Source organism: Oncorhynchus nerka, linkage group LG23, assembly GCF_034236695.1.
Source record: "Oncorhynchus nerka isolate Pitt River linkage group LG23, Oner_Uvic_2.0, whole genome shotgun sequence".
Classification (NCBI taxonomy): Eukaryota; Metazoa; Chordata; class Actinopteri; order Salmoniformes; family Salmonidae; genus Oncorhynchus; species Oncorhynchus nerka.
In genome coordinates, this window is record NC_088418.1 from 36,993,494 (window position 1) to 37,017,941 (window position 24,448).

Consider the following 24,448-nt stretch of genomic DNA (forward strand, 5'->3'; position numbering starts at 1 on the left):
CCCTTTATCTAATATTAGGTTTTGGTTGAAGATCTGATAGCATTCAGTATCAAAAGTATGCAAAAATAGAGCAAATCAGAAAGGGGCAAATGCTTTTTCATGGCCCTGTATATACATACATCAAACATGAAATTAGTCACGTTTGGTCATTTTTAGAAGTAGAAGTTGCACATCTGCTAGGGGTTTGGGAACTGAAGGTGCTGCCAGGGAGAAAAGCAGGTAAAATCCTGTGTAAAAGACAGAACAGTTAAAATGCCAGGCATAGGTCAAAGTCCTGATCAATGTTTAGATTAAAGGGTCAGGTTATAGCATAGATGGTCATAGAGGTAAAAGAACAGGGAAGATGCAAGGTGCCAGTTATGGACCAGATCGAAGTCCAGGTTAAGGGCCAGCTAAATAATCCAATTTGATTTGATTTGATTTAAAGGCACAGGTGGAGGTAAGGTCAAAGTGCAGTGGTACGGTTCCAGTAAATTGGAAGTTTCAGTCAGTGTACAAAGGGAAGGGCTTAGCTGAAGTAAGTAAGAGCCAGCTAAATTAAGGAGGGACAGGTAGGTATAGTGTTAAAAGTAAAAGGAGGAGGGAGGAAGAAAGTTTGCCCTGGCTCCTTGTCCTGAGATGGAAACAGATTATTATATCACTGAGGTTTGATGTCTGTATATATGAGTATACCAATTAACTTGAAATACCACAGGATGAAAAAACAAAACACAAATAAGCAGAGTGACCCTGGATAAATGCAATACAGATGAGACAAAACAGCTACATAGTGGTGGGACAGGTGACAGGGGGATGGTGCTACGGGGTGAGGAAAATACGATTTGGGGATGGGGTCAGACAGCCGACACACAGGTGAACACAGAGAGACAGGGACAAGGGCCCCACATGGGCTCACAAGCACTTTCTTTCTAGCTTGCTCTCTTATTCTGTGGTGGCATGCGGCGGTACCTGACTATAGCCTGGCTGGGGCTCGGAGGGCTGGTGCTGGGGAGTCTCGCACGGGGAAGGAACCCCCGATGTAGAGGCTGACCGGCCCAGCTTACACACCGCTTTGGATTCTGTAGGGAGACATGCTCAGTCGGTTAGGATGTACAGTACATTGTTGCTAGGGATGGTCTGAGGACCTGTGTTGTAAGGGCCGATAGTGTTGTCAGGACCTATAGGCACATTTGCCCTGTCCTTCGTTTAGCTGTGCTTTAGCCTTCAAAAGGAGTTAAAACCCAAATAATGAAACATAATTCTTTCGGTTAGCTAACCTTGACTGCTCTGTCCTCAGCACCTGCGTTTTATTAACTTCATCTCAGTTGCACTGAATGTCAGAAATGCATAGTGGTCACACAAGTTGCATTTCAGTTGCATATGACTTTAACCAACTCAACAGTAAATTAAAGAAGAGATCAATCTTAATTTACAGTGCATTCGGAAAGTATTAAGAACCCTTGACTTTTTCCAAATGCTGTTAAGTCACAGACTTATTCTAAAATGAATTAAATGTTTTTTTCCCTCATTAGCAGCAGGCACTGGGAGACTTGTCAGGATCGAGGAAAAGATGAACGGAGCCAAGTACACAGAGATCCTTGATGAAAACCTGCTCCAGAGCGCTCAGGACCTCAGACTGGGGTGAAGGTTCACCTTCTAACAGGACAATGACCCTAAGCAAACTGCCAAGACAACGCAGGAGTGACTTCGGGACAAGTCTATGAATGTCCTTGAGTGGCCCAGCCAGAGCACAGACTTGAACCTGATCAAACATCTCTGGAGAGACCTGAAAATTGCTGTGCATCAACGCTCCCCATCCAACCTGAGAGAGCTTGAGAGGATCTGCGGAGAAGAATGGGAGAAACTGCACAAATACAGGTGTGCCAAGATTGTAGCATCACACCCAAGAAGACTCAAAGGTGCTTCAATAAAGTACTGAGTAAAGGGTCTGAATAGCTATGTAATTGTGATATTTCATTAAAAAAATGTCTAAAAACCTGTTTTTGTTTTGTCATTATGGGGTATTGTGTGTATATTGATGAGGGAATAAAAAATAAAAATAAAACATTTTGGAGTAAATCTGCAAAGTCACAAATTGTCAACTGGTCTGAATACTTTCCCAATGCACTGTATCAAGGATTCTGAGCCACATTTTGTACACATTAAAATTTGATGTAAACATTCATTTCTTTCACAATATCTGAATTATTTAGCCTTCCATGATATAATGCATTTTTTCTGTTATAAAATACTCATATAGCCTACTTATAATTCTCAAATGTCATGCCAATACATTTTGTAGACACTTTTCATGTGTCTTCCAAATTATTAGCTCTTACCAATCGAACACTATGGGCTCCAACATTGGAAGTCTAATAATTGTTTAACTATTTCCATCTGAAACACATTCTCTTTTACATTCATTTCTGTAATTAAAAACAATTTGTGTGTAACTCCAGGCAGAGGCCCTCACCTGTGACCCCACTCCCCAGCATCATGGTGGGGCTGACAGAAGAGCGTCCCAGGCGGCTGGGCATGGCAGTGGGGTTGGATGAATGTCCGGAGGGCCCATCCCACTCCTGGGATTTGGGAGACTCCTGGCTGCCTCCGTGGTGAGCTTTGCTCTCGTGCCTAGATAGAGGTTCTGTACTGTGGCTCCTGGTCTTGGCCTCACCTGGGAGGGAGAGGGTTGTTTTGAAAAGGCTATTACATTTAGTAAATGCTTATACACAAAATCTATATGCACGCCACCACTACACTAAAACCTCTGGAATCAGTGTACCATAGTCCCCTTCCTGTTATTACTGAAACCAGGCCACCATCTAGGGTGGCCTGGTTTCCATTGCTGTATAATGCAGTTTTACAGAAACACCCTACAGCTGCATTTACACATACAGCCCAATTCTGATCTTTTTCCCAAATATTGTAGAAAGAGCTGTCAAAAGATCAATACATGGAAATAATACCAGAATTCATCTGCCTGTTTAAGCGCAGCATACCGATCTTTCATCTCTTTTTAATTGGAGGCATACCACCTGTGTTTATACTACCAAACTAAGAACCTAATTCAGATTTGTTTTTCATATCCAATTTTTATTTATGACTGTCCACACTCAGATTTACATGTGACCCATATCAGATTTGTGCATTTACACTGATGTAGCCAATGAAGTAGCATACAGATGAAATGCTCATTTTCTGTCACTGTTCCTTTCCATTTTGGGTGCTTGTCATAGTAGCGGCAGGTCATATGCAAAAAAGCCAATTCACAGCAAAAAAATCTGATCTGAGGGTCCAGACTGAGGTCACATATGAGAATTGTATCAGGATTGAGATCTACCAGTGGTGGTCAGTGCCGTTTAAGATGAGGGAGGACAAAACATGTTTTATGAGCAAGGCCTTATTTCTATTACTGCATATTGGATGACTCTGATTCATATTCAATTCACCCAGTTCACATGGTACTTTCATTTTCCCTATACTCATGAGGTTGCTACAACCTAGCCTATGAATGAAAGTTTACAACATAGGTGCACACAGGTCGAGAGACAAATTTGAGGTGATAGACAGTGACATTCAATACCGCCTTGCACACTCTAGCCTGCATCTAGCTGCTATAGGGTGTAATCATTTGTCCAACAGTTGCAGTTTTTTTTTACTTTTAAGAAACATTTTTTAACAGAATCAGCGGAATGAATACACCTTTGATCACACGTAAACAGAGTTCACTCTCATAACAGCCACATAGTATTTGTTTGTGGACTTTAATGTACAACAAATCAAAAGCTTACTTTGACTTGGAGGAGTTCCAGTGTTGTGTTGGAAAGTCATAGCCAGCTAACTAACATAGCATCCCTCTGTTTGAGCAGTGTGTTTCAGTAGGCTAGTAGGCTAAGCTAGCTAGATGCATTTGCTGAAACTGAGAGTGAAAAAAATGACAAAATCTCTCTCTATTTCTCTCTTGCTTCTCCTTCTTTTTGGAAGAAATTAATTTACTCAAAACTGTTCAACTATTGTCTCCCTCTCTCTTCGAGTCAACTACTCACCACCTTTTATTCACCGCAGTGCTAGATAGCTGTAGCTTATGCTGTCAGTGCTAGATTAATTATCTGATCCTTTGATTAGGTGGACAACATGTCAGTTCATCATTCAAGAGCTCTGATAGGCTGGAGAACAACCTCCTGAAGTTGTCATAATGTGTAAGTCTATGGGAGGGGGTGAACACCATGAGCCTCCTAGGTTTTGTATTGGATTCAATGTACCCAGAAGAGGACGGAAGCTAGTTTTCCTCCGGCTACACCATGGTGCTATCCTACAAAGTGCTGTTGAGGCTACTGTAGACCTTTGCAAAATAGTGTGTTTTAATCAGTTATTTGGTGATGTGATTATGTTTAGTATAGTATTATCTAAAAGGTTTTACTTTTAAAATGTTTTACAATTTACATTTTTATGAACTTCACTGAGGAGGATGGTTCTTCCATTCCTCCTCTGAAGAGCCTCCACTGAGATCCGCATTTGGAAGTGGTATAAATTGGAAGTCAAAAAAATAGATTCCATATTTATTTTGTCTGTTCACCCATTTCACCTGTTCACCCATTAGTGAAAAGATCAGATAGGTATCAGATATGGAAATAATTAGCATAAGATCTGATTTGGGCTTCCTGTGCAAACACAGCCATTGACTTGCTCACAGAACTGGCTTGTTCTTGATGTCCCCCGTACCTCATCATGATTAGGGAAAACTGCATTCGATTATATGCTACCCAGACATGGAATGAACTCCAGGAAAAATTGGACAAACCTATTCCCCTATGGTTGTTTTAATGCCATGATAGGTTGATTGATTATGTGTATTTTGTATTTGCTTCCCTGGTGTATACATTACATTTGATATGACTTCCCTGTCTAAGCAAAGGTTCATGTTTACTTCCAGTGTATTTATTTTGTATTGATGCATGTGTTTATTATTTTGTATGTTGTGCAAGGGTCACAAAAAAAACACGAATTTCAATATAACATCCCTGTCACGCCCTGACCTTAGTTATCTTTGTTTTCTTTATTATTTTGTTTAGATCAGTGTGTGACGAGGGTGGTATGTGTGTTTTCATCTTGTCTAGGGTTTTTTGTATATCTATAGGGTTTTGGTTTGTCTAGCGAAATGTAGGTCTATGGTGGCCTGAATTGGTTCCCAATCAGAGGCAACTGTTTATCATTGTCTCTGATTGGGGATCCTATTTAGGTTGCCATTATCCATTTTGGTTTTGTGGGTTATTGTCTATGTGTAGTTGCATGTCAGCACTCGTGTTTATAGCGGCACGTTTGTTTAGTGTTCTTCGGTGTTCTTCGGTGTTCTTCAGTGTTCTTCAGTGTTCTTCAGTGTTCTTCAGTGTTCTTCAGTGTTCTTCAGTGTTCTTCAGTGTTCTTCGTTTAAATAAAGAGGAATGTATTCATCTCACGCTGCTCCTTGGTCTCCTCGTTATGACGAACGTGACAATCTCTGACTAAATAAATGTTAAATCACCCCAAATAAATAAAAATAAAAATGTATGTAGATAAGAAAGGATCAGATCTTCAATCAGGGCACCACTCCAATCCTCTCAGATCAACACTGCACAGGTCCCTAAGGAGTCCTTGGGTCTTTTGGGATGTTAAGATACTGCAGTATGATATGACCACGGGGTGTCACTATAGAGCTGAATACTGTTGGGTGCAGAGGTGTGTAGCTAGAAAGGAGGAGGCCATATTTCCAAAAATGTTGCAGATGTCTAAGGTTGTGTACATTGTGCCAAGAGGAAGCTATAGCAATGCCAGATGGCCTATTATCTCTGTACAACCCCTCAGGTTGAATGGTCTAGCACCCTACACCAGCGAGATCATGGTGTCGTGTTCTGGTCATCCCTTCTCTTCTACACTGTCCATTTATGCATGCTTATTCTACTCATGCTTTCTCCGCCCGCCCACACGTCCTCATGCCTCTTTTCCTGTCCTCTGCTGGGCGGCTGGGCTGTCTTTTTAAACCCTGCAACCTGCGCTCACAGCCTGTCCATTTGCCACCACATTCATCACGTCCTTCATGTGCGCTAAAGGCATTAAGGAAATTGCTTTGCTAGCAGATGAAAGCTTTTTTCAATTATATTCACCGGCAAGTGTATGAGCCGTAATAACCTTCTTGAGCACGGTCCATTTGCCAGCCAGAGCAGAGGATAGAGAGAGGGCGAGAGAGAGAGAGAGAGAGAGAGAGAGAGAGAGAGAGAGAGAGTGAGAGAGAGAGAGAGAGAGAGAGAGAGTGGGTTTTCGTGTTGCTATGTCGCCCTGTAGCACTCACATCTCTAGTCAAGAAATGCTTTGAAAGGCTGGTCACAGCTCACATCAACACCATCATCACACCCTGGACCTACTCCAAATCGCATACTGCTCCAACAGAGCCACAGATGATGTAATCTCTATTGCACTCCACACTGCCCTTTCCCACCTGGACGAAAGAAACACCTACATGAGAATGCTGTTCATTGAGCACCTTGGCATTCTTGGGCACAGGGACAATGGTGGTCTGCTTCAAACATGTAGGTATTGCAGACTTGGCCAAGGAGATGTTGAAAAACACAAAATAGCACAATTGGTCAGGAGCGTGTGTGTGTGTGTGATCTGCATCATGATAGGCCTATGGGAGAAGCAGTGTTTCACAGGAGTTTTGGGCTCCCGAGTGGTCTAAGCTACTGCATCGCAGTCGTCTAAGGTACTGCATCGCAGTGCTAGATGTGCCACTGTAGATCCTGGTTCAAGTCCAGGCTCTCTCACAGCTGGTCGCGACCGGGAGACCCATGGGGTGGCAGACAATTGGCCGAGCGTCGTCCGGGTTAGGAGAGGGTTTGTCCGGCAGGAATGTTCTTGTCCCATCGCACCCTAGCGACTCCTGTGGCGGGCCGGGTACAGGTGTACGGCGTTTGCTCCGAAACATTGGTGCGGCTGGCTTCCGGGTTAAGCAGGCATTGTGTCAAGAAGCAGTGTGGCTTGGCTGGGTTGTGTTTTGGAGGACGCACGGCCCTCGACCTTCGCCTCTCCCGAGTCCATACGGGAGTTGCAGCGATGAGACAAGACGAACTACCAATTGGATACAACGAAATTGGGGACAAAACGGGGTAAAGAAATATATTTAAGTTCTGGGCTCATGCTACTTCTCCTTGCTGGACAAACACTGACTGACAGTGTCTGTGCACACACACACCACCTGTTAGTCTTGCCTCCTCCATGCTCCCTCAATTCTACAGCAGATAACATACACACTATAAACACATGGATTTTGTGTTGTAGATATGTGATAGTATAGTAGTGGCCTGAGGGCACACACTTAATAAAGTCTGAAGTTTACATACACTTGGAGTCATTAAACTAGCTTTTCAACCACTCCACAAATTTCTTGTTAACAAACTATAGTTTCGGCAAGTCGGTTAGGACATCTACTTTGTGCATGACACAAGTAATTTTTCCAACAATTGTTTACAGACAGATTATTTCACTTATAATTCACTGTATCACAAAGTGGGTCAGAAGTTTACATACACTAAGTTGACTGTGCCTTTAAACAGCATGGAAAATCCCAGAGACTGATGTCATGGCTTTAGAAGCTTCTGATAGGCTAATTGACATCATTTGAGTTCATTGGAGGTGTACATGTGGAAGTATTTCAAGGCCTACCTTCAAACTCAGTGCCTCTATACTTGACATCCTGGGAAAATCAAAAGAAATCAGCCCCAGAAAAAAAATGTAGACCTCCACAAGTCTGGTTCATCCTTGGGAGCAATTTCCAAACACCTGAAGGTACCACGTTCATCTGTATAAACAATCGTACGCAAGTATAAACACCATGGGACCACGCAGCCGCCATACCGCTCAGGAACGAGACTTTCTCTCCTAGAGAGTACTTTGATGCGAAAAGTGCCATTCAATCCCAGAACAACAGCAAAGGACCTTGTGAAGATGCTGGAGGAAACGGGTACAAAAGTATATATATCCACACTAAAACAAGTCCTGTATCGACATACCCTGAAAGACCGCTCAGCAAGGAAGAAGCCACTGCTCCAAAACTGCCATAAAAAAGCCAGACTATGGTTTGCAGCTGCACATTGAGACAAAGATCGTACTTTTAGAGAAATGTCTTCTGGTCTGATGAAACAAAAATACAACTGTTTGGCCATAATGACCATCGTTATGTTTGGAGGAAAAAGGGGGAGGCTTGCAAGCCGATGAAACACCATCCCAACCGTGAAGCACGGGGGTGGCAGCATTATTTTGTAGGGGTGCTTTTGCTGCAGGAAGGACTGGTGCACTTCACAAAATAAATGGCGAGATGAGGTAGGAAAAATATGTGGATATATTGAAGCAACATCTCAAGACATCCGTCAAGAAGTTAAAGCTTGGTCACAATTGGGCCTTCCAAATGGACAATGACCCCAAGCATTTTCCAAAGTTTTGGCAAAATGGCTTTAAGGACAACAATGTCAAGGTATTGGAGTGGCCATCCCAACGTCCTGACCTCAATCCCATAGAATATTTGTGGGAAGAACTGAAAAAGCTTGTGGGAGCAAGGAGGCCTAGAAACCTGATTCAGTTACACCAGCTCTGTCAGGAGGAATGGGCCACAATTCACCCAACTTATTATGGGAAGCTTGTGGAAGGCTACCCAAAATGTTTGACCCAGGTTAAACAATTTAATGGAAATGCTACCAAATACTAATTGAGTGTATGTGAACTTCTGACCCACTGGGAATGTGATGAAAGAAATACATAAAAGCTGAAGGTGAAAGTAAACTTCTGACTTCAACTGTATGTTGTGAAATGTATTGTAATGTTTTTTAAAATGGTATATAACTGCCTTAATTTTGCTGGGCCCCAGAAAGGGTAGATGCTAATGGGGATCCATTATACATACAAACACTGTCTGTTTTCTCTCTCCACATATCACTGGCTCTCTGATACACACAACACATACACAAACACACACATACACATATGACACTGCCTCCCTCTCTCTTTGTGCCTCTTAATCTATTTCCAACACTATCTATCTTTCTCCTTCTGACAATGCCTCCACCTGCCCCTCCTCTTTTTTTCTTTCTTAAATGGCTTGTCTCTCTTTATTTATCTCTCAGGGTATCTGGGTAGAAGACAGGTGTAATCCGTAGGTGGATATATTCAACACTTTTTTTGCAACTTTTTAGCAGTCACTCTGAATTTACCTAGATATTTTGAGACATTTTTAACAGAACTGAAGATTAACATTCATTGAAGTATTACTTTAAGAAGCTACACTTGAGGTGGGGCTCCAGGAAAATCTGGTTCAGTCTCTCTTAGTAAAACATTCCGAAACCAACCTTTCTCAACCAAAATAAAAATAAATATAGCAGCAATCTGTCATTAAAAAAATTATTTCCATATTTGAGTAAACATCTACAGTACCAGTCAAAAGTTCAGACACACCTACACATTCCAGGGGTTTTCTTTTATTTTTACTAGTATCTAATTTGTAGAATAATAGTAGACATCAAAACTATGAAAAAACACATATGAAATCATGAAGTAATCAAAAAAGTGTAAAACAAATCTAAATATATTTTATACTTAGGTAGCCATCCTTTTGTCTTGATGACAGTTTTGCACCCTATTGGCGTTCTCTCCACCAGCTTCATGAGGTAGTCACCTGGAATTGCATATCAATTAACATTTGTGCCTTGTTAAAAGTTCATTTGTGGAATTTCAAATAAACTCAAAATAAAGGAAGAGAAATGACAGTCCATCATTTCTTTAAGACACGAAGGTCAGTAAATCCGGAAAAATTCAGGTTTCTCGGAAAGGAAGACCCAGACTTCCCTCTGCTGCAGAGGATACGGTCATTAGGATTTCCAGCCTCAGATTGCAGCCCAAATAAATGCTTCAGAGTTCAAGTAACAGACACAGCTCAACATCAACTGTTCAGAGGAGACTGCGTGAATGAGGCCTTCATGGTCGAATTGCTGCAAAAAAAACGCCACAAAAGGACACCAATAAGAAGAAGAGACTTGCTTGGGCCAAGAAACACGAACAATGGACATTTAGACGGTGGAAATCTGTCCTTTGGTCTGATTAGTCCAAATTTTGGTTCCAACCGCTGTGTCTTTGTGAGAATCAGAGTAGGTGAACGGTTGATGATCTCTGCATGTGTGGTTCCCACCGTGAAGCACGGAGGAGGAGGTGTGATGGTGCGGGGGTGCTTTGCTGGTGACACTGTCAGTGACTTATTTAGAATTCAAGGCACACTTAACCAGCATGGCTACCACAGCAGTGGGACTATCATTTGTTTTTCAACAGGACAATGACCCAAAACACACCTCCAAGAAGGAGTGTGATGGAGTGCTGCATCAAATGACTTGGCCTCCACAATCACCCGACCTCAACCCAATTGAAATGGTTTGGGATGAGTTGGACCGCAGAGTGAAGGAAACACAGCCAAAAAGTGCTCAGCGTATGTGGGAACTCCTTCAAGACTGTTGGAAAAGCTTTCCAGGTGAAATTGGTTGAGAGAATGCCAAGAGTGTGCAAAGCTGTCATCAAGGCCAAGGGTGGCTAATTTGAAGGATCTAAAATCGAAATATATTTTTATTTGTTCAACACTTTTTTGGTTACTACATGACTCCATAAGTGTTATTTCATAGTTTTGATGTCTTCACTATTATTCTACAATGTAGAAAATATAATAAATTAAGAAAAACCTTTGAATGAGTAGGTGTGTCCAAACTTGTGACTGGTACTGTATACATATTTTCCATGTGGGTAAACACTACGACTCTCGACTATCATCCGTACCATGTGTTTGTTCCTATTCCTTTTCGCGTGTTGTATTCCTGCTACTCTCTGTGCTGTGCTGTGCTGTGAGTCTCAGGATGCATGCAATGCCAGGCCTATAAATAGGCCAGCCATGCTGTGTTATATTGCTGCTACACTGCTACACTGCTACACTGCTATGCTCCAGAATCCTCTAACCTCCCCTGCCTCTCTAGCCATTTACATTTTTTACATTTATGTCATTTAGCAGACGCTCTTATCCAGAGCGACTTACAAATTGGTGCATTCACCTTATGACATCCAGTGGAACAGTAGTGCATCTAAATCTTTTAAGGGGGGGTGAGAGGGATTACTTTATCCTATCCTAGGTATTCCTTAAAGAGGTGGGGTTTCAGGTGTCTCCGGAAGGTGGTGATTGACTCTGCTGTCCTGGCGTCGTGAGGGAGTTTGTTCCACCATTGGGGGGCCAGAGCAGCGAACAGTTTTGACTGGGCTGAGCGGGAACTGTACTTCCTCAGTGGTAGGGAGGCGAGCAGGCCAGAGGTGGATGAACGCAGTGCCCTTGTTTGGGTGTAGGGCCTGATCAGAGCCTGGAGGTACTGAGGTGCCGTTCCCCTCACAGCTCCGTAGGCAAGCACCATGGTCTTGTAGCAGATGCGAGCTTCAACTGGAAGCCAGTGGAGAGAGCGGAGGAGCGGGTTGATGTGAGAGAACTTGGGAAGGTTGAACACCAGACGGGCTGCGGCGTTCTGGATGAGTTGTAGGGGTTTAATGGCACAGGCAGGGAGCCCAGCCAACAGCGAGTTGCAGTAATCCAGGCGGAGATGACAAGTGCCTGGATTAGGACCTGCGCCGCTTCCTGTGTGAGGCAGGGTCGTACTCTGCGGATGTTGTAGAGCATGAACCTACAGGAACGGGCCACCGCCTTGATGTTAGTTGAGAACGACAGGGTGTTGTCCAGGATCACGCCAAGGTTCTTAGCGCTCTGGGAGGAGGACACAATGGAGTTGTCAACCGTGATGGCGAGATCATGGAATGGGCAGTCCTTCCCGGGAGGAAGAGCAGCTCCGTCTTGCCGAGGTTCAGCTTGAGGTGGTGATCCGTCATCCACACTGATATGTCTGCCAGACATGCAGAGATGCGATTCGCCACCTGGTCATCAGAAGGGGGAAAGGAGAAGATTAATTGTGTGTCGTCTGCATAGCAATGATAGGAGAGACCATGTGAGGTTATGACAGAGCCAAGTGACTTGGTGTATAGCGAGAATAGGAGAGGCCTAGAACAGAGCCCTGGGGGACACCAGTGGTGAGAGCACGTGGTGTGGAGACGGATTCTCGCCACGCCACCTGGTAGGAGCGACCTGTCAGGTAGGACGCAATCCAAGCGTGGGCCGCGGGAGATGCCCAACTCGGAGAGGGTGGAGAGGAGGATCTGATGGTTCACAGTATCGAAGGCTGCCGATAGGTCTAGAAGGATGAGAGCAGAGAAGAGAGAGTTAGCTTTAGCAGTGCGGAGCGCCTCCGTGATACAGAGAAGAGCAGTCTCAGTTGAATGACTAGTCTTGAAACCTGACTGATATGGATCAAGAAGGTCATTCTGAGAGATAAGCGGGAGAGCTGGCCAAGGACGGCACGTTCAAGAGTTTTGGAGAGAAAAGAAAGAAGGGATACTGGTCTGTAGTTGTTGACATCGGAGGGATCGAGTGTAGGTTTTTTTTCAGAAGGGGTGCAACTCTCGCTCTCTTGAAGACGGAAGGGACGTAGCCAGCGGTCAGGGATGAGTTGATGAGCAAGGTGAGGTAAGGAGAAGGTCTCCGGAAATGGTCTGGAGAAGAGAGGAGTGGATAGGGTCAAGCGGGCAGGTTGTTGGGCGGCCGGCCGTCACAAGACGCGAGATTTCATCTGGAGAGAGAGGGGAGAAAGAGGTCAGAGTACAGGGTAGGGCAGTGTGAGCAGAACCAGCGGTGTCGTTTGACTTAGCAAACGAGGATCGGATGTCGTCGACCTTCTTTTCAAAATGGTTGACGAAGTCATCTGCAGAGAGGAGGAGGGGGGAGGAGGATTCAGGAGGGAGGAGAAGGTGGCAAAGAGCTTCCCTAGGGTTAGAGGCAGATGCTTGGAATTTAGAGTGGTAGAAAGTGGCTTTAGCAGCAGAGAGAGAAGAGGAAAATGTAGAGAGGAGGGAGTGAAAGGATGCCAGGTCCGCAGGGGAGGCGAGTTTTCCTCCATTTCCGCTCGGCTGCCCGGAGCCCTGTTCTGTGAGCTCGCAATGAGTCGTCGAGCCACGGAGCGGGAGGGGAGGACCGAGCCGGCCTGGAGGATAGGGGACATAGAGAGTCAAAGGATGCAGAAAGGGAGGAGAGGAGGGTTGAGGAGGCAGAATCAGGAGATAGGTTGGAGAAGGTTTGAGCAGAGGGAAGAGATGATAGGATGGAAGAGGAGAGAGAAGCGGGGAGAGAGAGCGAAGGTTGGGACTGCGCGATACCATCCGAGTAGGGGCAGTGTGGGAAGTGTTGGATGAGAGCGAGAGGGAAAAGGATACAAGGTAGTGGTCGGAGACTTGGAGGGAGTTGCAATGAGGTTAGTGGAAGAACAGCATCTAGTAAAGATGAGGTTGAGCGTATTTCCTGCCTTGTGAGTAGGGGGAAGGTGAGAGGGTGAGGTCAAAAGAGGAGAGGAGTGGAAAGAAGGAGGCAGAGAGGAATGAGTCAAAGGTAGACGTGGGGAGGTTAAAGTCGCCCAGAACTGTGAGAGGTGAGCCGTCCTCAGGAAAGGAGCTTATCAAGGCATCAAGCTCATTGATGAACTCTCCCGAGGGAACCTGGAGGGCGATAAATGATAAGGATGTTAAGCTTGAAAGGCCTGGTAACTGTGACAGCATGGAATTCAAAGGAGGCGATAGACAGATGGGTAAGGGGAGAAAGAGAGAATGACCACTTGGGAGAGATGAGGATCCCGGTGCCACCACCCCGCTGACCAGAAGCTCTCGGGGTGGGCGAGAACACGTGGGCAGACGAAGAGAGAGCAGTAGGAGTAGCAGTGTTGTCTGTGGTGATCCATGTTTCCGTCAGTGCCAAGAAGTCGAGGGATTGGAGGGAGGCATAGGCTGAGATGAACTCTGCCTTGTTGGCCGCAGATCGGCAGTTCCAGAGGCTACCGGAGACCTGGAACTCCACGTGGGTCGTGCGCGCTGGGACCACCAGATTAGGGTGGCCGCGGCCACGCGGTGTGGAGCGTTTGTATGGTCTGTGCAGAGAGGAGAGAACAGGGATAGCCCCATGCTGCTGGATCCTGGAGGTTATACTTTTATTGGAAGCACAGAGCTTCGTTGAGGTATCGCAGCCAATCAGAGGGCCCAAAATATCTCCCCCATGGCACAGAGCAAAAGCCAATCGGAAACTATAAAACAATAAGACAAGCACAGCCAAGTCCATTGACAGGAGACTGATATCAGCATGGCAAGTCAACACAGAATTATAGTGTTGCTGTGAAGAATAGATTCCTAATATGGACACCAAAAATTAAAAAGCTCTGTGTATTATTTCATAAAAACTGAAATCAATGGATTTAACCTAAATCAGTGCCATTCTAGACACAGAAATCAAACCTTACCCTCTTGATCCCATTTAGGGTGCATCACCTTATGGCTTGCCTTGCCGTGCATTACTGTGTGGCTTGCCTTGCATGCCAGTATGTGGTTGATGGTGAAGAGGTCCTCATGAGAGTTTACTGTAATCTGTGGCGCACTTGCACTATAATCTGGTTCAATCTTCGACATCCACAGCAACGTAAAGTTCCTATCTAACAGGATTCCAAGTGGGGATTAATAATCTCATTGAGAAAACTGGTTTGGAACATGTTTTTGAGTTGAGTACTTCAGTTGTTTTTTATTCTTAGTCTGCACATGTGTGGGGGGATGAGTGTGTGAGATTGAGTGAGTCTTTCTGTGTGTGTGTGTGCCCGTGCTTGTGATCTGCATCATGACAGGTTTATGGGAGAGGCAGTGTGTCACAGAAGTTCTAGATTCATGCTAATCCTCCTTGCTGGACACATACTCCTAACACTGGTGTACAGTGCCCGTGCACACACACCACCTGCTGATTTGGCCTCCTCCATGCTCCCTCAATCCCACAGCACACACTGTCTGCTGTCTCTCTCCACATCTCGCTGGCTCTCTGATACATCCGGGCTCACACACTAGTGCTGAGCGATTAGTATTTTTTGAGGTCGGTTTGGTTACGGTTCGATGTTGAAAAAATTATCACAGTTTTTTATTTCGATTTTTACACAGTACAGTAGATGCAATATGCATTATGTGGGTTGAATGCTGTAAACAACACAGAATAATTTTTTAAAAATAAAAGTCACATGATGGTAGTGACTGCCCATTACTGCTTCTCACTTATTAACCATCATTTATTGACGTTAATTTACTTAATAAAATATTTGTTTTATTTAATGACTTCCCATTTTTAAACATTTAATGTGTTTGAAGGTAGAACTCCGCATACCCTGCAGGCCCAGAGAGAAAATTAAATGCAGCTATAGGCCTACTGCCGACCAATCAGAAAGCTCAGATTACTGTGTTTGCACAGTTTCATCGAGCCAAAGACTGTAAAAACAAGCCTCGAGCGGACAGCAAAGTTGATACAGTGAGATTTCAAAACTTCTAAAACCCTGACTAGCGAGAGACTCCTTTAATACAACAAAGAGCTGATGTTTTTATAAGTTCCTGCTTAAATTAGTATTGACAGTGCTGAATTAACATCTTCAACACTTTTATAGAGTGCCTTCAGAAAGTATTCAGACCTCTTGACTTTTTCCACATTTTGATAATTTACAGCCTATTTCTGAAATGGATGAAAAAATAATTCGCAATCTACACACAATGACAAAGCAAAAACTGTTTTTTAGAAATTTGTGCACATTTTTTAACAATAAAAATATCTTATTTACGTAAGTATTTTCTTTGAGACTCAAAATTGAGCTCAGGTGCATCCTGTTTCCACTGATCATCCTTGAGATGTTTCTACAACTTGATTGGATTCTACCTGTGTTAAATGTAATTGATTGGACATGATTTGGAAAGGCACACGCCTGACTATATGAGGTCTCACAGTTAACAGTGTATGTCCAAGCAAAACCAAGCCATGAGGTTCAAGGAATTGTCCATAGAGCTTCCAACCTGACAGAGCTTGAGAGAATCTGTAGAGAAGAGTGGGAGAAACTCCCCAAACACAGGTGTGCCATGCTTGTAGCAACATACCAAAGAGACTCAATGCTGTAATCACTTTTAAAGGTCCTTCAACAAACTACTGACTAAATAGTCTGACTAGTTATGTAAATGTGATTAAAATAAATTCATATATCAATTTGCTAATATGTCTAAAAAACAGTTTTTGCTTTGTTGTTATGTGGTACTGTGTAGATTTATGAGATTGTATTTATTTATTTTAAATCCATTTTAGAATAAGGTTGTAATGTAACAAAATGTGGAAAAAGTCAAGGTGTCTGAATACTTTCCGAAGCCACTTTAAGTCATAAAATGCATGTTCTCCATACTTGCACTCATGCTATAACCAGCACTGGAGATGCAATCAATGAGTATAACGAAGTGTTTCAATAAGCTTACATTGTTATTATTAGTAGCATGTGTCTTTTTTAGTATCGAGGAATATTTAACTTTCTCTGGTCATAGGTGTAACAACATGAATTGGTGCATCAGCTGGAAGACTGTGTCCCCTTTTCTCAGCGCTAGGAGGGAGAGCAGAGGAACGGTGAGACAGGTGAGGCAGCCTCCTTTCCTCCCTCCCCCCAGACCATCAGATGCAGGCCATCAGTCCAGTAAAATAAAGAAGGCAAATTATTAGGCTCACTCCGCTGTGTCTCACAACGAATACAACAAATAATCTATTACCATTGTGGTCACATAGATTTAAAAATATGTATAATTTCTAAATGGTCTGAGAAGAACACCACTGGCAGGGCAATTCAACCAAAGCCAACATAGGCCTATAGACTACTGTACAAACATTACTTACAGAACAGTTTTGAATCCTTAAGAGTCTATTGACACAGCCTTCAAGTAACATCATTTTAAAAATCCCGACAGATTCTGTCAATTTAAACTAGAGATATCAGTTTTTTGCATGGACTGCATTTCAATCCACCACATCTGCCAATGTCGGCCGATATACAGCCATGTTTGTCAGAGCATGAGACGTCCCGAAAATTGGCCTTCTTGTGAAAACAGTAGCGTACGAACGGTTTGGCCTTCAAACTAGTATGACCACTATGTGGAAAGGGGAGACTCTCAAATACACAATGGTAATCTCTGTTTCTTTTCTCACAAGTGTCACAGGACTCGTCTGAAGGTAACCCATACACAATACAGTTGAAGTCGGAAGTTTACATACAATTAGGTTGGAGTCATTAAATCTCGTTTTTCAACCACTCCAAATATTTCTTGTTAACAAACTATAGTTTTGGCAAGTCGGTTAGGACATCTACTCTGTGCATGACACAAGTCATTTTTCCAACAATTGTTTACAGACAGATTATTTCACTTATAGTTCACTGTATCACAATTCCAGTGGGTCAGAAATATACATACAATAAAATAACTGTGCCTTTAAACAGTTTGGAAAATTCCAGAAAATTGTGTCATGGCTTTAGATGCTTCTGATAGGCTAATTGACATAATTTGAGTCAATTGGAGGTGCCTGTGGATGTATTTCAAGCACCTACCTTCAAACTCAGTGCCTCTTTGCTTGACATAATAGGAAAATCAAAAGAAATCAGCCAAGACCTCAGAAAAAAATTGTAGACCTCCACAAGTCTGGTTCATTCTTGGGAGCAATTTCCAAACACCTGAAGGTACCACGTTCATCTGTACAAGCAATAGTATGCAAGTATAAGTACCATGGGACCACGCAGCCATCATACCGCTCAGGAAGAAGATGTGTTCTGTCTCCTAGAGATGAACGTACTTTGTTGTGAAAAGTGCAAATCAATCCCAGAACAACAGCAAAGGACCTTGTGAAGATACTGGAGGAAACAGGTACAAAGTATATATATCCACAGTGAAACGAGTCCTATGTCGACATAACCTGAAAGGCCGCTCAGCAAGGAAGAAGCCACTGCTCCTAAACCGCCATAAAAAGCCAGACTACAGTTTGCAACTACACATGGGGACAAAGATCGTACTTTTTGGAGAAGTGTCCTCTGGTCTGATGAAACAAAAATAGAACTGTTTGGCCATAATGACCATTGTTGTGTTTGCAGGAAAAAGGGGGAGGCTTGCAAGCCGAAGAACACCATCCCAAACGTGAAGAACGGGGGTGGCAGCATCATGTTGTTGGGATGCTTTGCTGCAGGAGGGACTAGTGCACTTCACAAAACAGATGGCATCATGAATAAGGAAAATGATGTGGCTATATTAAAGCAAAATCAGTCAGGAAGTTAAAGCTTAAACGTAAATGGGCCTTCCAAATGGACAATGACCACAAGCACACTTCCAAAGTTGTGGCAAAATGGCTTAAGGACAACAAAGTCAAGGTATTGGAGTGGCCATCACAAAGCCATAGAAGGAGGCCTACAAACCTGACTCAGTTGCACCAGCGCTGTCAGGAGGAATGGGCCAAAATTCACCCAACCTTTTGTGGGAAGCTTGTGGAAGGCTACCCGAAACGTTTGACCCAAGTTAATCAATTTAAAGGCAATGCTACCAAATACTAATTGAGTGTATGTAAACTTCTGTCCCACTGGGAATGTGATGAAATAAATAAAAGCTGAAATAAATCATTCTCTCGCCTATTATTCATTTCACATTCTTAAGGGATTTCTTACCAGGATTAAATGTCAGGAATTGTGAATAACTGAGCTTAAATGTATTTGGCTAAGGTGTATGTAAACTTCCGACTTCAACTGTATTTCCTGAGCTTTCTTATATCTCCTAGATACAGGACAGACACTTCAAAACCTTATTCCTGATTATTTATGTTACTTTTTTGCCATTTATGACTGTGTTATTCAATGCGTTTCTATGGGCTACAGTAGTGAAGGCAAAAGAAAATTGATTAAATAACGGCTTAGACTTTTTTTTATATAAGTTAATGTTGCATAGGCCTATGTTTTTTAAAACATGTTTTAAAAATATATATTTCTGGTAACCACTGACTAAGATCATGTATTTTCAGGTAGAGATACTGTACCTCGCAAAGCAACTGCTTTCTTTCCCTCTTGTGGGTTCTCTCTTCTCTCCCTGACAAGTAAGGAAAGGAAAGGGGAATACCTAGTCAGTTGTACAACTGAATGCCTTCAACTGAAATGTGTCTTCCGCATTTAACCCAACCCTTCTGAATCAGAGAGGTGCGGGGTGCTGCCATAATCAACATCCAAGTGGGTTAACTGCCTTGCTCAGGTGCAGAATGACAGATTTTTACCTTGTCAGCTCTGGGATTCAATCCAGCAACCTTTTGGTTACTGGCCCAATGCTCTAACCACTAGGCTACCTGACACTCCAAAGTGGGTGAGCAATGCATTATGGTCATTGTAGTTTATTGCCACATGTTCTGCACTAAACTGTGTAGAATATTGGTCTTTTGGAAACCACAACTCCCTATTATATCGCACAGTCCTAGCTTGTTCTGACTCATCTCTACAGGACCATGTCTCAGGACTGCCTCAGGACTACCTGGCCTGATGTCTCCTGGCTGTCCCCAGTCCACCTGGCCATGCTGCTGATCCAGTTTCTGCTGTTTTGCCTGTGGCTATAGAACCCTGACCTGTTCACCAGACATTCTATCTTGTCCCAGATGCGCTGTTCTCGACTCTCTCTCCCTCCCTCTCTCTATCTCTACCACACCTGCTGTCTCAACCTCTCAATGCTTGGCTATGAAAATCCAACTGACATTTACTCCTGAGGTGCTGGATTGTTGTACTCTCTACAATTTGACCCTGCTGGTCATCTATGAATGTTTGAACGTCTTGAAAACACCTCTGACACTGCCTCCCTCTCTTTTGTGTTTTTTCCTCTATTCCCAACACTGTTTCTCTATATTTCTCCCTCTAACACTGCCTCTCACTCTTTTTTCTCACTGACATGGCCTGTGTCTCTCTAGGTATTGCTCATGGTCTCTGGTTAGGAGACAGATTGACAGGTATAATCTATGTGTGAATTTATTCAATACCTTTTAGCAACTTTTTAGCAGTCAACCTCTGAATTTACATAGATCATTTGAGACAATTTAACCCTCATGAACAAAATATTGTATGTGCCAATACCTAATCATAGGCACTCACATTCAGCGGACTCCTTGACCTTCCTCCCTCCCGATCCCTTCTTTAGCATATTCCGGCCACCAGTAAACAGGTTGGTGAGTTCATCGAGAGGGCTTGTAGGGGTGCGGGAACGCGACACATTCTGCATGGAGCTGTGGGCCGAAGAAGAGTTACTCAGTTTGCCTCCCCCTTCCTGACCAACTGAGCTCTTGGCGGCATGCGCAACGGAGGAGGTGGATCGGGGCATGCTGCCACCTATCTTCAAGGCGTCATAAGGTGGTGGGCGCTTGAGGCTGAGCGGTGTGATCGAGCGGCCCATGCTTACAGGTGAGGGACACGCGGAATGGCTTCTGGGATACCCATGAGCCGACGCCGATGCCTTGTAGAGAGTGGAGGGCAGGGGAGGGGCAGAGGAGCGACCAGACGCAGTGATAGTGTGGGTGAATTGGAGATCCCGCTCTCTATCCTTCTCCTTCTCCCGTTCTCGTTTCCTGTCTCTCTCTCTCTCCCCCTTGCGGTGATGGGGGGAGGAGGAGGGGGGCGGAGCCTCAGAGGTCGTGGGAGAGGCACCTCCCCCGGGCTTGTTGGTGTACCCAGTGGCAACATTCTCCAGCATGGGCAGCTTTGTGACGTCCAGCGGAGTGAGGGGTGACTCATCCGAGTTAGGCGAGCACTGGGCAGGGGCTGGCGGAAAGACCAGCAAGGGCGGCCGATGGGTGAGCAGGTTGGGGAAGGGGGCGGGGATGTCACAGAGGGACCCCCGGGGGGTGGTGTGGGAGGAGGAGGAACGACCCTGCTCCATGTCCTGTTCCCACTTAGCGTCCTGGAGAATGTCGTCGAACATGGGGTATTTCATTTCCTCGTAGACCGACTCACTCTGGTCCTCGTCCTCCAAGAGGCGTTGCTTCAGTTCCCTCTGAATGTTACCCACCATCTCGATGTAGACAGGCTCGTCCTCGTCCTCCGTATCTGGGGCTGGGCTCTGGCTCTGCGATGAGGATTTTTCCCTCCTTCCTTCCTTCCTGTTGCCATGATTCTGGATGTAGGACTCATCAAAGGAGGTACTCAGCTGCGTGTTAGGGTTCCTCTTTGGCTTGGGAGGAGGGATCCGCTTGTACTCCTCACTGAAAGGTCGCGACTTGGACCCTGCATGGGGGACAGACAGACAGTAGCGTTAAAACAGGTCATCAGCAGATAACCATGATACAAAGGACAATAGAGGCAGAATTGTTTAAGATTAAGATCACTTTATTGGTCACGCCAAAATTTTACTTGCGCTTTTTAACCCTTCTGAAAGACACAGATAAATAAATATACATGGAGAGGTGCAGGAGACTGCCACACTGGACTTTTTTCCCCCACTTGCAAGTACATGGATATTTGTTTTTCAGAGTTAGGGTTAGCATTAGGCTCAAGGTTGGGGGTAGAGTTGTCATTCCAAGCCAGGCTCAAATTCCAGCTCGGGCTTGTCTGGCTGTGTACATAAAACATATATTTTTTAAATGCAGCACCTTGTCTCTCTCCTCCTCTCTGTCAATGAGCAGGACAGGCAGTGCAGCCATCAACAGTGTGTATCCCGTTGTCCATGTTCCTGACGCTATACCTAATTACAGTCATTTTAATTAATTGTTTTACTTGTTGTTTCTCTTACTGAAAAGTTCTGTTAATGAAATCCCTCATTTGTTTAGACAGCAAAAACATTCCCTACTCCCTTCAACCATTCCCATGATCTATTCACGTGGCACACTTGCATGTAGTGCATGTACCGTGCATGTAGGGCATGACCGATAAGGTAGGGCCGGACCATAGGAGAGCCAATTGGTTATAACCTCAGAAAACTGTTACAACACAGCAAAATGGATGCGAAGGATGTGAAGAAGGGTTTTGCCACAGGCGAATGAATATTGGTTGCTCAGGAGTGAAAGGGGAAGTCTGATCTCTGGAAAACATTTGACCTGGTTGTTAAACCACTGGCAAATCCTCTGGCAATGAAAAAATGCAAAGGGTACGGGGCATTTTTAAAGTATGACATCAAGACAACTGGTACGTCTTCTCTGTAGTGCCATTTTGGTGCGACGGCCTGGTGCGATGGCCTCTTCCCCAGGCCAAACCTATATGTCTGCATTTGTTAACAAAAAAGTAACTGTGCCACTTTACCTCTTGAAGCTAGGGGGCACTATTTTTATGTTTGGAAAAATAACGTTCCCAAAGTAAATGGCCTATTTCCCATGACCAGATGCTAGAATATGCATATAACTGACAGAGGAGGATAGAAAACACTCTAAAGTTTCCAATACTGTAAAAATATTGTCTGTGACTATAACAGAACTGACATTGCAGGCCTGAGGATAATCCAATCAGGAAGTGCCTCTTATTTTGAAACCTCTGTGTTCCTATGCGTGCCTGTCCTCCATTTAAAGGGATATCAACCAGATTCCTTTTTCTGTGGCTTCACTAAGGTGTCAACAGTCTATAGACATAGTTTCAGGCTTTTATTTTCAAAAATGAGCGTGAAGGATCACATTGCGTAAGTGGAGAGGTGGGGGCTCTCAGAGTGAGATGGTGCGCAATTGAGTGAAGCGGCCATTGTTCCTCCCGCTGTTATGGAAAAAGCTACACACTCGGTTGATATATTATCGAATATATATTTTAAAAACTACCTGAGGAATGATTATAAAAAATGTTTGACATGTTTCTGTGGACATTATGAAGACTATTTGGAATTTCCGTCTGCGTTGTCGTGACCTCTCTTTCCTGTGGATTTCGGAACATAACGCGACAAACAAACGTCGGTAATTTGGGTATAAAAATAATTTGCTGTGTAACTCGGAGTCTCGTGAGTGAAAACATCCGAAGATCATCAAAGGTAAACGGTTAATTTGATTGCTTTTCTGATTTTCGTGACCAAGCTTCCTGATGCTAAGTGCACATAATGCTATGCTAGGCTATCGATAAACTTACACAAACGCTTGGATTGCTTTCGCTGTAAAGCATAATTACAAAATCTGAGACGACAGGGTGATTAACAAAAGGCTAAACTGTGTTTCAAAATATTGCACTTGTGATTTCATGAATATGAATATTTTCTAGTAATATTATTTGACTGTTGTGCTATGCTATTCAGCGGTTGAAGATGAAAATTATCCCGCTACAGGGATTGGTAGCGTCAAGAAGTTAAAGTAAAGTAGTCGGTACATGACAAGGATGTTTGGCAAGGATGTTTGGCTCTTCAATACTGTTTTTTTTTAATTATTTTTTTATTTCACCTTTATTTAACCAGGTAGGCTAGTTGAGAACAAGTTCTCATTTGCAACTGCGACCTGGCCAAGATAAAGCATAGCAGTGTGAACAGACAACACAGAGTTACACATGGAGTAAACAATTAACAAGTCAATAACACAGTAGAAAAAAGGGGGGGAGTCTATATACAATGTGTGCAAAAGGCATGAGGTAGGCAAATAATTACAATTTTGCAGATTAACACTGGAGTGATAAATGATGAGGTGGTCATGTACAGGTAGAGATATTGGTGTGCAAAAGAGCAGAAAAGTAAATAAATAAAAACAGTATGGGGATGAGGTAGGTGAAAATGGGTGGGCTATTTACCAATAGACTATGTACAGCTGCAGCGATCGGTTAGCTGCTCAGATAGCTGATGTTTGAAGTTGGTGAGGGAGATAAAAGTCTCCAACTTCAGCGATTTTTGCAATTCGTTCCAGTCACAGGCAGCAGAGTACTGGAACGAAAGGCGGCGGAATGAGGTGTTGGCTTTAGGGATTATCAATGAGATACACCTGCTGGAGCGCGTGCTACGGATGGGTGTTGCCATCGTGACCAGTGAACTGAGATAAGGCGGAGCTTTACCTAGCATGGACTTGTAGATGACCTGGAGCCAGTGGGTCTGGCGACGAATATGTAGCGAGGGCCAGCCGACTAGAGCATACAAGTCGCAGTGGTGGGTGGTATAAGGTGCTTTAGTGACAAAACGGATGGCACTGTGATAGACTGCATCCAGTTTGCTGAGTAGAGTGTTGGAAGCCATTTTGTAGATGACATCGCCGAAGTCGAGGATCGGTAGGATAGTCAGTTTTACTAGGGTAAGCTTGGCGGCGTGAGTGAAGGAGGCTTTGTTGCGGAATAGAAAGCCGACTCTTGATTTGATTTTCGATTGGAGATGTTTGATATGAGTCTGGAAGGAGAGTTTGCAGTCTAGCCAGACACCTAGGTACTTATAGATGTCCACATATTCAAGGTCGGAACCATCCAGGCTGGTGATGCTAGTCGGGCATGCGGGTGCAGGCAGCGATCGGTTGAAAAGCATGCATTTGGTTTTACTAGCGTTTAAGAGCAGTTGGAGGCCACGGAAGGAG

At 44.0% G+C, this 24,448-nt stretch overlaps 1 protein-coding gene across 1 annotated transcript in view; it reads right to left on the bottom strand.

Annotated features, from left to right (window-relative positions):
• Positions 1-921: 921 nt before the first annotated feature.
• The window catches only part of nyap2a (neuronal tyrosine-phosphorylated phosphoinositide-3-kinase adaptor 2a), a 42,890-nt gene continuing 19,363 nt past the window's right edge, over positions 922-24,448 (bottom strand). Inside the window, exons 5-7 of the mRNA XM_065008391.1 lie at positions 20,100-21,224; positions 2,453-2,653; positions 922-1,058 (exon numbers count right to left, since the gene is read on the bottom strand). Coding sequence (XP_064864463.1) covers positions 922-1,058; positions 2,453-2,653; positions 20,100-21,224 — 1,463 coding nt within the window. The remainder of the gene's footprint in view (positions 1,059-2,452; positions 2,654-20,099; positions 21,225-24,448) is intronic.